At 36.9% G+C, this 13,975-nt stretch overlaps 1 protein-coding gene across 4 annotated transcripts in view; it reads left to right on the top strand.

The window, feature by feature from the left end:
• The window catches only part of ATP11B (ATPase phospholipid transporting 11B (putative)), a 58,846-nt gene that overhangs the window by 19,430 nt on the left and 25,441 nt on the right, over positions 1 to 13,975 (top strand). For 3 of the 4 annotated variants that reach the window (XM_080349953.1, XM_080349954.1, XM_080349952.1), the window contains exons 5-18: positions 3,903 to 4,010; positions 4,179 to 4,307; positions 4,432 to 4,535; positions 5,040 to 5,087; positions 5,867 to 5,931; positions 6,501 to 6,582; positions 7,861 to 8,011; positions 10,647 to 10,844; positions 11,115 to 11,273; positions 11,558 to 11,730; positions 12,117 to 12,185; positions 13,146 to 13,219; positions 13,306 to 13,409; positions 13,553 to 13,734. In XM_080349953.1, the coding sequence (XP_080206079.1) occupies positions 3,903 to 4,010; positions 4,179 to 4,307; positions 4,432 to 4,535; positions 5,040 to 5,087; positions 5,867 to 5,931; positions 6,501 to 6,582; positions 7,861 to 8,011; positions 10,647 to 10,844; positions 11,115 to 11,273; positions 11,558 to 11,730; positions 12,117 to 12,185; positions 13,146 to 13,219; positions 13,306 to 13,409; positions 13,553 to 13,734 (1,646 nt within the window). The remainder of the gene's footprint in view (positions 1 to 3,902; positions 4,011 to 4,178; positions 4,308 to 4,431; positions 4,536 to 5,039; positions 5,088 to 5,866; positions 5,932 to 6,500; positions 6,583 to 7,860; positions 8,012 to 10,646; positions 10,845 to 11,114; positions 11,274 to 11,557; positions 11,731 to 12,116; positions 12,186 to 13,145; positions 13,220 to 13,305; positions 13,410 to 13,552; positions 13,735 to 13,975) is intronic. The other variant, XM_080349955.1, reaches the window with a different exon arrangement.

The following is a 13,975-nucleotide window of genomic DNA, read 5'->3' as shown; positions in this document are numbered from 1 at the left end:
TTCCTTTGGCACACCTCGCTGCATATTAAAACCAATCCTCCTGCATGACACACTGAGAAAGGAGCTTGGGTGCAATCCATGTTTGTCAGTAGTTAAAAGGCAAATTTTGCCTCAAGGATTGTGTTTCATGGTGTAAAATATATATTGTAATAACTGTAAAGGGTGAAAGGTCCCATTTAGAAAGCTTCTGGTTTTCTTTTAATTTTCTTTGGTTGCATAAAACATTTTGGAGTGCTTTATAGTACTTGAAATAAGAAAGATCTTCTAAGTATGAGTTTAATAGAAATCTTGTTCAAGCACCATACTGTATCCTACTAAGACCTAAAGCCCCTGGAAGGAGAATGTTTAAAAAAATCAAAAAATCTTATGTTTTCTTTAAACCCTTAAAGCGAGAGGAGAAACAAGCACATAAATAAAGAGGTGATGTGAATAGAAACTATAATCTGTTCTGCAGGGAGGTAATTTTTGGGAACTATCCCCTTCAAAGGGTTTGACAGGGCTGTCTGGGAAAGAGATGCAGTCATAGCAACTGAAAAGTAAGCAGGAGACTTGTGGAGCTACAACTGGAATTTCAATTTGCCTTCAGAGCCAGTAAGACCCAAAGCCACTGTGAAACAGGGCAAAAGTAAAAACAGCTCTAGCTTTCAAGCGGATAGTATGGTGTTGAAGGCAGAGAAGATCTTAATGCTGGAGCAGTATTTGAACTAAAATTTAATCTTGCTGCTATGCAATTTGTACCTTAACCCTATTAAATTGCAGTTGTTATCATCACCCCCAAAAATCCCATGTTCAAGAGCTATAGTCATAAGCAGGCAATGGAAAATATCTCTTAAAGCTGTGCAACTTAGTTATAAATATTAGACTTTTTTTTCCCAGAAAGAAGCTGGACTTGTATAAGTGTAAAATAGTGCAGAATAATCTATCACCACCTTGTTTCCAGATGCCCAATCTCATATTGGGAAATTTAAGTATCTTACCCTCAATTGCAAAGAATAGAAATTCTGGCATTCCTTCTGGAAGTTTCAAATAATTCATGACTTGCCAAGCATCAAGAGTTTTTCTGCTTGTCTCAGTATCTCTGCAAGGACTATTTGAACCACCTGAACTGATCTAATGGACTCTCAGTTTATCCTACCTGCCGCAAAGCAGGCAAACAGCATTCACAAGCTGTTATCTTGGAAGGACAATTCAGTGTTCTATTTCCAACAGGCTGCCCTTGGGCAGGGAAGAAAGATAAATCATCTGCTGGAATTCAGAGGGGAAAATACCCAGGATGGTCTCAAAACCAGCTCCAATTTTCTCTCAAACCAGAAGTGGAATAGAAAGCAGATTTTAGGGGAAGAAACCCCTTTTGAAAGCTGTGGGGCACTGGTTCTATATGAAGTTGCACCAAGTTAAATGTTGAACCTACAATTGAGTAGTCTCTGGAAAGGTGAAGGGGGAAAAATAGAAGCATTAAGCATGTGCAGGTTTGAGAAGCTTAGCAGTGGGTGGAAAAAAAAAGTCAGTTAATGTGGCACCTCTAGCAAACCTCAAAACTCAGCCTTGTTTTATTCTCAGCCAAGAAGACAGAACTTTTTCTTCTTAGAAGTGTAATTGCACCTAGGTCAGAAGAAGGACATGCAGGACTGCAAAATGATGCAACTCATGCTGTGTCATTTGGTCTGTCTAGTTAGCCAGAGCGCTTTCCCCCTTATGCCTGTGAAAATGCGTATACAGTCCTCAGAGGAGTCCAAAATTAGGATATAAAATATAAAGAAAACAAAACCTAAAGTTAGAAAAACACAAAATACACAAAATAACGGTATTCTGTAAGAAACTTTGTGGAATTTAGTCCATTTCAGTAAGGTCATAGGTATTTAGCAAACAAGCTGATTGGACACATTGACATGACTGTCAGGTAAGCTAGAAAGAACTGCTTTGCAGGTTTTGATTAAATATAGACCTAAACTGAGAATGGAAAATCTGGTAATATCATATGCAGGCTTGTTTCAATGCTGTCCTTTTCGCAAGTACATTGATGAAGTTATTTAAGTAGAACTTAAAATCCTTCAGTTAAGTTCTTAATCTTTAGTTTCTGTTCATGCAATTAAGCAACATTTCCTGTATTCCTATTGCATTCTTTTAACAGCATTTTTGCAATATTTGCAAGTGAGGATAAGGAACTCTCTCAAAAACGCTGCAGTAGGTAAATTTGGGGGGAATTTAAACTGGCCACAATAATTTGGCTCTTAAAAATTCCCTGGTGTGAGGTGCTGCCCTTGTGTTGTAGGTGATAGGTGTCAGATGGAGAAAGTGCTGAAATCTGTACTTTCTGAAGAAAATAAATTTCAGTTCTTTGCCAAATGCCCATATTGCTCAGCCGTTCATGTTTATGAGACAAATGCCCCAAGGTTACTGGATGATAGTTAAATCCTGTTTTCTTCTGTCAGTCACCTTTAACAAGGAGCTGTAGGTATTGACACATGCTTTTTCATATGGATTAGGAAAGACCTTAAAGAGTCTTACTTAGGGATATTAGGATTCCGATTTCCCACTTTCTCTCTGTGTGACTGCTATTACTACATAATTATTACGCACTTGGCATGTAAAGCTTCCTTCCGCTTTTATTTTTGTTTTGTTTTGTTTTTTAAACCTAGGCAGTGCAGTTGTGCTGTCCTTACTCATTTATGCTACTAACAGTGGAGGTGCATGAAGGCAGACCTGCAAAACTATACTTTTAACGTGCTAAGTACATCATATAACTTTCCTTCAAACTCTGGTCAACTGCAGAATTCTCCAAACTGCCTCTGCATTAGTGCTCTTTGTATTATGCCATCCATATATAATGTTTGTAGCGTTCTGGGGTGAGTTGGGATTTTGCCTGCTGCTTCAGGGGGCCACCTCCTTCTGTCTGCAAACTTCCAAGGAAGGGGTTTTAATTCTTTCTCGTTTTTTATACCTACAGAAAAGCATTTTTGGAAATGTCGCTGTTACTGCAGATCAGTTGTAGGAGTCTTGCCAGGATGCAAGAGGCAGTTGAACTTTCTGCATTGGCTGATCCAGTTCTTGTATTTGCTCATGGGGCTTCACAAACAGTGCCTAGACTTGGAAGCCAGAGATTGTGCTATTCACAATCATGCTATTAAATTAAATAAGCAGTCTAGTAATAGTTCATCAAAATAGGAGGGGAACAATATAGCTGAATTTACTCTCATGAATGTTTGCACATGTGTGTGCATAGGATAAAGGGTACTTAAAGAGGTGCCCAATATCAGATAAACCAACACTGCTTGATTTATGCATTAAAAATTCAATTGCTGTGAACTGTTGTATTAGGACTCAAAACTAACTAAAATTGTCGGTCATATTCTCTTGCTATACAGAGCTGATGTGTGAACAGCATGTCATAAAAAATTAAGCAATCATAAGATTTCATACATAGGCTATGGCAGTGACTATAAGAAGTGCTATATGGTAGGACATGAGGAAATAATTTCAGTCTGTTACTTCTCTTAAATCAAACAAAACCAACAACAAAACCCCCAGAATCCATAGGAGAGACTGCCAGTGGCTTCCTAGTAGCTTTGTGGTATATTAATCCATGTAGATTAAAGATTAAAGATTAAATGAGTGCTTGTTCATATCATCTGCAGAAAATGTCACTGCCTGTTTTGGCAGAACATGGAACTGCTAGGTTTCTTCACCACTTTTGCTACTTTATTTGCTCTTACTTGTGTAAAGTGAGTTAAAAATAAGACATTTCCCAGGTTCTTAAGTAGCAGCTCTAGTAGAAACTCAAGAAGTTAGTAACTGTATTCAGAATCTGCAACAAGTAATTTGAAGCACATTTACTTAGAAGATATTTGTTATACTTTATAGGTTGCTTGCTTAAAAAGTATATTTGTATGTGTTTTCCACAGGGTTATGAAGACTGGCTACGACATAAAGCAGACAATGAAGTAAATGGTGCTCCAGTTTATGTTGTTCGAAGTGGTGGCCTTGTAAAAACTCGATCTAAAAACATTCGGGTATGTGCCTAAAGACTAGTTGCAAATTGTGTTTCTGTTGCATAGCTAAAGCTGTTGTTTCACTACTAATCGTTGTGGCCTGTTTCATCATGATTCAGTAGCAATGTTAAAATGAACTTTCTTTTAAAACTCTATTTGTACACTTCTCCTTTGTGTTCAATCTGTTAGGTGGGGGACATTGTCAGAGTAGCCAAAGATGAGACTTTTCCAGTTGATCTGGTGCTTCTGTCATCTGATCGAGCCGACGGTTCATGCCATGTTACTACCGCAAGTTTGGATGGAGAGACCAATCTTAAGGTCTGGGTTACTGCTGTGAAATAGAACGTAGTTAATTTGTGATCCCACTTGTGTTTCAGCCTGTTGGAATAACCCCTGTGCCTGGTAGTCCTGTGTCATTAACTTAATGGACATTGTTTTACAGACGCATGTTGCAGTCCCAGAAACAGCAGTGTTACAGTCTGTTGCCAACCTGGACAAACTTGTAGCTGTTATAGAATGTCAGCAGCCAGAAGCAGATCTGTACAGGTATCGCTTTATTAGTAAACATTTTGAAATTAAATAAAAATGAAGTGGTTATTATTTTGAATGTTATGGGTCTTGCTTGGATTAAAATAGCTTCAGACATCTGCTTAAATTTTAGGTTTTAATAATTAGCATAAGTGTTTATACTTATGTACTTAATGCAAGTTGCAAGTGACAAGTTAAATTTGAATATTTCAGTAGCAAATTGGAAATTATAGGGTAATATTTACCTCTTGTATTTTAATTGTGACATGTACATTTTTGTTCTACTCAGTAAACTTGTTTCTAGATTTTAAAAAATAAATGGCCTGTGAGTCTGAGCAGGTTGGAGGAAGAGTTGTATAAGGTTCTGCCAGGAGATTTCAGTACTATATAGTAGATATTTTTAAATGGAGTTAACTCAAACGTAGCAAATTATTGTAAGCTTATGTTAATTCTGAGTATTTAAGTCTATTACATTTTTGAGTCTTGACGTAGCTATTTTTAACGCATGGCCATCTTTCATAGATTTGTTGGAAGAATAACTATAAGTCAACAAACTGAAGAAATCGTACGGTAAGTAAAATTTTATAAGATTAATGTTTAGAATTGATGAAGGTGGTTAAAATCAAGACCATCACAAAACAGAGTTACTACTGCATACACAAAAGGGAAGGGTATTTTTACTGAGAGTACTAATTGTAACTGCATCCTTCAAATGGAGATGACAAAAAATCAGTGAAAGTAAGTTCATTACTGCCCAGGTTTTCAGATTTCATAGGACCGTTCTGGAAAGCTTGGCTGTTCTGAAGGGGGTAGTTTTTAGGCGCTGGTAATCGGCTGGTAACTTTATTGCTATTTGGTTTTTGATATGTTTCTTGATCTGGTTAACGGTCTGTTTTAATAAAGCCTCTGCTACAAATTCGTAGCTTTTAGTATATATTTCAATCTACTGTACTACCTGGACTGTAAAGATAAGTGCTTCCAAACTAAAAATAGTGCTGCTGTTGCACTGTGAGCTCGACAGGTTTTTTACCTGCTGGCTTCTCAAGTAACTTGCAGGTCTCTCTGAAACAGCCACTTCGTATAGAAATCACTAATTATGGGATATTGGCCAGTGGTGGCGGAGTCTGGCAGTGACCAAGGAAGATATGAAAGAGAATGGAGAGATGTGTGGGTGAGGTGTGGTAAAGGAGTAGGAGGATTGAAGATGGACGTAAATGCAGATAGGGTTGGAGTTGTTGTGGTGCTAATTCACAGGAGATATAGGACAACTTTGCGTAGGAAACTGGATTTCACTAGTCCTACAGAATACAGAACAATTTTAAAATGCTGCTATGTCTGTTTCTTTTTAGACCTCTCGGGCCTGAAAGTCTCCTACTTCGTGGAGCAAGATTAAAAAACACTAAAGAAATATTTGGTTTGTAGATATCTGCATATTTAAAGAGTATTCTTTTCTTAAAACATGTTGATGAGCTGTGGTTTAATTCTGCCTGCACTGAAGAAATTGTGATAATCTTGCTGACTGTTACCTGAGGGGAAATGATTATAGATTAAAGTAATGATGCTATACTGAATAATCTCTAAGGATATAAAGTTCCAGCTCTGCTCTGTGAAAATATTTGAAGTGGTTTGATAAAGGAATAACTCAACTTCAATGGATAAATGACTGTTGTTACTGTTACCAATTGTTCAAGACTTTCTCCTGAGATTTACTATTCTGTTTTGCATAAAATACATATTGAAGAGCAGCACAGTCATAATAATGAACAGCATTTTAGTAAGTGTTAAAATTACTCCAGTAGGACTATTTTACTATAGCAGAATATTGTAAATACTTACAAAATACCATCTCACCATTGTACTGAAGTAAACACAGAGGTAGTATCACCTCTTGATTGTGTCTCTAAAAACTAAAAATTCTGCATATTGCCTGTGTGCAGAAAATAAAGTATAACTCTTTTTTCCCCTCCCCCCCTTCCTTCCCAGGTGTTGCAGTGTATACAGGTATGGAGACAAAGATGGCATTAAATTACAAGAGTAAATCTCAGAAACGGTCAGCAGTAGAAAAGTATGTTTATTTTCTAATATCCTTATCTTACTTGTAGAGTTTTAACATAGTCTTTCCTTGGTAACTTTAAAACCCTGATGATCTCATCATTGGGTTGTAGGCAAAGGAAGACAGTGTAATTGCTTTGCCTTCCGTCGGAAGCTATAAAGATAAAATCCATTTCTTGATATTTCATCCTTTATTGATTCTTCCGATGGCGTACAAAATGGAAATAGCCAAGCTTAAAAAGGACTACAGCAGAAAAAGTTAGTTTGGGAGGTTTGTTTTTGAGATATGGAGATTATTTAATGACAGGTGAAATCCTGCTTGAACTGAACGCTCAGAGATCGTTTTCACAACAGTCCCAGCCTCTGCTGCTCTCTGCATCCTTTACTGTAAAACTGCATCGCACCTTTGAAGAAGATTGGTTGAAATGAGGTCTTAGTCACTTACAAATCTTTGTCCCGAGCCATAGTATTTGATATAATGGAAAATGGCTTTGTTTCACATAGTCTAAAGGATATAGCCTATCCAGATATGTTTTGCAATGAATCTGGCTTCTCGTTCAAGTCGCAGGCTCAGTTTTAAACATCCTTACTTGTAGTTACGAGATACGTGTTGCTATATTATATTATAGATTTATATGTTGAACTTCATGAATTATGTTAAAAGGAAGAGGAGTTCTGATGTCTTACCTGTATTCCAGTTACCAAAAATCTGAGATAGCCTCCTGGCTTTCTTTTGCAAACATGGGATTGATTGTTCTTCTATAGCCAGATACAAACAGAATTGTACAGTGCACAGGAAGAAGTCAGTCTTCACAGCAAGGGATGGAAAAAGATCTGGCTAGCGTTGCAGAATATAGAGGCAAGTTTGACTATATCCTGGTGTAGCATGGCCTGGTTTAATTAATCAGATGCACATGATAGTGCTCTTCTAACTGAAGAAGAAGGTGCAGCCTTGGATTTCCACTGTCATTATTTGGACTGCCTTCACAGTCTTGCTAAATATTCAAGGAAGAAGAGAAGGATAAGTCAGGCCCCAAAATCTTGGACAACAGGTGTGGCATAAGTCAGCTGTTGGGGTATTCTTGCACCTTAATGTAGTCGTCGTATTGCAGAGTATATCTTAGATGTAGGATTTCTTTTCATTCCTGTTGCTTACTTGTCACATAGAAACCTTATATCCATATCAAACACAGGATACATGTTAAGTTTTCGATCAATTCATGTAACCACAGTGTGCCAACAGATCAAGTAGAATAAACTGAAGTTGCATTTTTTTTTTGCCTCGTTGTAGGTCCATGAATTCATTTTTGATTATTTATCTAATAATCCTCCTCTTTGAAGCCATTCTGAGCACTATTTTAAAGTATGCATGGCAAGCTGAAGAAAAATGGGATGAGCCTTGGTATAATGGAAAAACAGAACATGAAAGAAACAGCAGTAAGGTAATGTAGCTCTACCCAATTGCATAGCTGAGAAGCCCTCACCACTATGTACTGAATGTAATATTTATTACATCTCTGTTCTTGGATATAGGTGTAACTACCACGTGATCCACTTGCAAGTCAGCGTGCTGCTATGTAGCCTCACCCTGTGTAGAAATATCCCTGTTACTAGTTGGACTTTTTCTTCCTCCGTGAAAAGAACAAGCTTTTTGGAAATACTGGGTTTTGTTAGGACAGATTTTTTATGTTTGATGTTCTTATTTTAGTTATTATTCTTTTCTGTGTCTTTTGTCATTCCTTAAAGGAAAAGAGGATGGCTGTTCTTCTGCCCATTCCATTGCGGTGATTTCACAGTTCAGGCATTTTGGGCGTTCTGTGATGTTGAGATTGGTCAGATAATTTTGTAAGGCTGTAATTTTGCTCAAGTTCCAGCTTGCCCTCTCACTTTTTTGTAGAGATTGGAGCGGAGCTTTGAAGTGATCCTTAAGTCTGCAGTTCTGAGAAGGGTCTTTTTTTAATCATTCTGTGTGTTTTCTACATTCTGTTTAATTTTTGATTTCTGTAGAAGTCTGCCTTCTTCCAAAGCAGTTCAGGAGCTGATTCTAAGAAGCAGAGGGGATTTTCAAAGTACAGTAGAACTGGAAATCTAGTTTCCCATGTGATGTGGTGTCAGATATTAAACACCTGCACTCCACCACACCCTCCCCATCGCCCAGAGAGCTGAGAATTGAATGTGCTCACTAGGTGCGATTTGTGCAAAACTGTCCAAATCTCAAGTCAGGGGAGATCTGTTCTTCACAAGCAGAGTGATAGTTACAGTTAGTACATAGTGGCTCAGGATGAAAAAAGAAGTAATTTGAGAATGTCTTTGATTCAAGGGGAGTTAAGATTTTACTGGCATTTCAGTAGAACATTCAATTTTCTCAGAAGCTTGTAATGCAAAGTGTCTTTGTCATTTAACAAGAAAATAAGTTTATCTTAATGCTGTGCTTTATTTAAAATTATTAATTCAGTTTATCACTAAAGTTATCAAAATCTTTTTAATGTATTCTAAAATAACCTTATTGGAAAGTGTCACTGTTGAAAAGTAGTAAATGAATTTAAAAGCTTTCAAATTGTTTAGTGATTTCTATTTTTAGTACCTGCACCCACTTAAGCACTTCAACCTGTTTGAAATATTCAGTCAAGTGAATTCTTGGCTCCCCTTTAATTTGAAGTAGTTGCTATGTAGGTTAGACCAGCCTGTGAAGCCATTTCAGTTCTGAGTAGAACTGGGATAAGTATTCACTCAATCTTTCAATTTCTTTACCTTTGCCTTCAGGAACATAGAGAACCATCTGTGTTTCTGCAGTGTCGTTCTCCTATCATGTCTTTGTTTGTCTTTCTCCTTTGTTTTCTTCCACAACTTGCTTTGCATTTCTCTGTCTGCTGACATCCTTCCTTGGAGTGCTTTCCATGTTCATCTGTCCCTTGTTGTGCAGGTTGTTTTTTAATAGACAGTGCTTGAAGAAACATGCTAACCTTAGCAATTGCCACTTCTCAGTATATCTTCTTTTATATGGATTACTGCTCTAAATCTTCATCTTTTTTGGTTTAGTTTGGAAGATCTTGTAAGGCACAGAACTTCCTGAGTTTTTGTCAGAGACCTTATTTCTTGGTACTGACTTATTAAGTAATTATAGCAACACTCCCTAATTAGGAAGAACAGACATTATTTAGCTTTGCGAACTGTTGGCTACTTTTATACTCCCTTTGTCCAAACCATCTCCTACATGAGTATCTGGCAGAGTTGAAAGAGATGTCCCAGTTCTTCTCATCTGTAATCTCCTTTGCTCAATATTCAAGTGTTGGTGAGAGTCTTCCCAAAGTACAATTTAGATATTGATTTTGTTGTCCAAATTGAAAAGAGACTTCAAAGAGACTGTAATGTTGCATTTCAGAGTTCGTTAAAATTGTCATACCTAATAAAGAGAAATTTCTATCCTATTATGTAGCTGTTTACCTGAAGTGTATGTGTCGAACACAGTGATTTGAAGACGCACAAGGGAAGCCTGTGTCATTGAAATCCACATGCTCTCTTGTCGTGTGGTCTGGATCACCCACGTCACTGGGGAATGCCAGTGGACAGGAACCCTCTTGTAGCTCTGCTCTCCTAAACCAATGCAGAATACTTACAGATTCCTCTGGCAACACCGAATATCAGTTGTTTGCATTTACCATTTATCCCTTAGAAAGGCCTGTGGCTGCTTGATGGAACGGGGAACGCTTTAGTTTTTTCAGACTCAGCTCTTTCAAGAGATCTATTTGAAAACACAGTCACCACAGGATTGAATATTAATTGGCAGCCCTCCTGACAGATTGAGTAGAACGGACAAAAATTAATGAATCTGAGAACTGAAACATCCAGGGATAGCTGAAGGCAATCTTTGTGTATCAGTCTGAAGGTGCGTTACTGGGGCAGCCTGGTAGCACCTGCTTTGTCAGGTGTGTGTTGTCTTTCTCCTGTGTACAGGGGACTTGTTCTCCTGTGGCTCTATCAATTTGTGATTTTTCATGCATATTGAAATGTAACTAAGTAGCCATGTTTCACCTAGTTGCTCCAGTAATCTTTATATTTTCTCTTTTTCTCCTGTAGATTCTGAGATTTATTTCAGATTTTCTTGCTTTTCTGGTACTTTACAATTTTATCATACCTATTTCACTTTATGTGACTGTTGAGATGCAGAAATTTCTTGGATCTTTTTTCATCGGCTGGGATCTTGACCTCTATCATGAGGAAACGAACCAGAGAGCACAAGTAAATACTTCAGACCTCAATGAGGAACTGGGACAGGTAAAGTAAAAAAATACATAATTTCTTCTTTTTTACTTTCTATTTTTTACTTCTGTTCTAATATTAAAATAAATTATTGAAGACTTTTTACTAGTTGTGCTTTGATTTCTGATTAATTTACAAATAAGGTATAAATATTTGATGGCAGAAATTAAATTTTTACGTGGTCAAAAAAATGTGTGCAGTCAAGAGTGTGAGTTGAGTTTGTTTCATTTTCTTCTGACAAATACATGCAACTCCAAGTCTGTTTCTTGTTTTATTTTACAAAAGGTAGAGTATGTGTTTACAGACAAAACTGGTACATTAACTGAAAATGAGATGCAGTTTCGGGAGTGCTCCATTAATGGCATAAAGTACCAAGAGGTCAATGGGAAACTAACTCCAGAGGGGTTTTCTGAAGATTCTCCAGATGGAAATAGGCATAGTTTGGTAAGACTTTTTTTTCCTCCATTAGGCATCCTACATAGAAGGTGTTTTATTTCAGAGAAATATTCTTCTAGCATTAGCATTAAAAAAAAAAAAAATCAGAATTTCTGAATAGGTTGAAGCTATTAAGTGTTACTGAACAAATAATATTTATTGAACATGTTGAGATGTGATTATTTAACATGGAATACTTGGCAGATTTTTAAGTCAAACCACGTTTTTTATTAAAATGTTCAAAACAGGGTTAATATGTAAATGTTACAAATGAAGTTTTCTCTTTCTTATAGATGAAAGAGGAAGAACTCTTCTTGAAAGCAGTTTGTCTTTGTCATACAGTGCAGATCAATGCAGATCAAACAGATGGTGCTGATGGTCCCTGGCATGCCAATGGAATAGCAGCCCCATTGGAGTATTATGCTTCTTCACCGGATGAGAAAGCTTTAGTTGAAGCTGCAAGCCGGTGAGTTGTACTGCCAAATCTATCTGATGTGGAAATTGCCTACTGGGGGGGAAATTGATGGTAAAAGCAACCTTAAAAATTGCTCAAAAAGGCTTTAAAGCCAATGGCCTGGCCGTGTCAGTTTACTATGAAAACATAAAAAAATAAAATACACAAAAGCCCAGGCATATTATAAAGTGATTGTTTAAAATACTTATGGAAATCCTTGAGAAACTGTAGTCGACAGAGTATGCTCCTGTTAAAATACAGTTGACAGTGAGTATTCTTGGTTTTCTCTAGAAACAGGCAGCAGTAATGGGATATAAAAGTCTCTCTTTTTCCCTCGTCTTCTCTCCTCCCCTCCCATCTAAAGTGATGATTAAATGTGTATTTTCTTTTCCTGTTAGAGTTGGAGTGGTATTTACTGGAACTAGTGGGGACAGTATGGAAGTAAAAAGTCTCGGAAAACCAGAAAGGTATTAGTTTTTATTCCTTGTTTCTTTTGAAGGATAGGTCAGTAGTGAAGATTAATATAATGTTCTCTTCTTTATCCTCTCTGTTCATAAGAAAACCTTGCCTTTCCACACCATGCTCTTTTTAATGCTTTTCCCTCAATGTTTTCAAGACATCTTGCGTCTTATTCCTTGCCAATGGAAAGAGAGATGCGAGAATTTTGTCGGAGGTACATTATATAGGTATATATTGTAACAGTTTGAATCTTTGCCCATTCCTCAAAGGTTGAGACTGTAGTAAAACTGGAAAACTGGATCACTTATTCAAGTCTTAAAATTTTGTGCTTTTACCTCTAGAAGTTCCCAGAATGATTCTCATGTATGAATGACCTAATTACATATTTTAAGCTTTCTCAAAATGAGTAGAAATGCTGTTGATAACTATATATCTGTGATATGTCGTAACACCTTTTATCCATATGATCTGTGTAAGGTACTTGGCAGTACTTTAAAACTTAAATGTCTAAAATTAATTTTCTAAACTAGTGGTAACACAACAAAAAATAGTCCAGTTTTCAGGGAACATACATTCTTATTTGACTGTGTAGATTGGTTACAAGTGTTAGAAACAAAATGTAGTTTTCAAATTTATGCTGGAAGGTAATGATAGAAGGATAAAGGACTAGGTGAGAGCCAATTGTAATCTTCAGGTGTAAAGATGGTGTTCAGAAAACTGTTCCTGTTGATGGAAGAACCTTTTATTCTTATAGAATATAATTAAATATATATAAAGTGATGAAAAGCAATCAATTGCACAAACACTGGTAACAGTGGTAGCATTACTTTTAGAGTTTCTATATAAAAATGATACTTTGGGGAAAGTTCTGTGCAGTAAAGGGTGCATTTATAAGTAATGGTCTTTAGAAATTTGTTTCTAAAAATGTTTTCTTTCCCTTCCTTCTTTTATTAAAACACAAAATACAGGTATAAATTGCTTCATGTTTTGGAGTTTGATCCAAATCGCAGACGAATGAGCGTCATTGTAGAGAGTCCCTCAGGTAAGTGATCAGAAGTTGCACAAGCTGCAGTTGAGAACTTCTTCAATAGTATGTATTATTAATTTCTCTTCTGTTCTACTTTTTAGGGGAAAAGCTTTTATTCACAAAGGGAGCAGAATCTTCCATTCTTCCTCGTAGTAAGAGTGGAGAAATAGACAAAACAAGGATACATGTGGATGAATTTGCTTTGGTAAGTGTGTATGGTTGCCCAGCTGATGGGAGAACGAATTCTGGTACAAATTCTGTGACTTGAAGTGAAAAAACTGTAGGTGACACATTCTTGTTGGATCAAAATCTTGTCTATTCTGAACATAATCTTTTGTTTTCTCACAGAAAGGACTAAGAACTTTGTGCATAGCGTACAGAAGATTCACACCTGAGGATTATCAAGAAATTGGCAAACGCCTTCATGAGGCCAGGACTGCCTTACAACAACGGGAAGAAAGATTAGCAGATGTGTTCAACTTCATAGAAAGGGATCTGGAATTACTTGGGGCTACAGGAGTAGAAGACAAGTATGCAATGGAGTTTCGGCTAACTACCCTCAGAAAATAGAGAATTTAGGATTTCTAGCTGAAATATGATGTGTGCCATGAAAAACTGTCCTGCCACGAGCAAAAGTTCTGTGCTGTTCTTGTTCAGTATGCTTACCACTCTTTGGCTTGAGGAACATTCAAAACTTGTGTTGTACCAACTGAGTTTGGCTTAATAATGATGACATACTCTGTGCTTCATCAAGAGAGATTTAATGTATGT

Source organism: Nesoenas mayeri (genome assembly GCF_963082525.1).
Source record: "Nesoenas mayeri genome assembly, chromosome: 9".
NCBI lineage: Eukaryota > Metazoa > Chordata > Aves > Columbiformes > Columbidae > Nesoenas > Nesoenas mayeri.
This window is presented reverse-complemented; position numbering and strand designations above follow the sequence as displayed.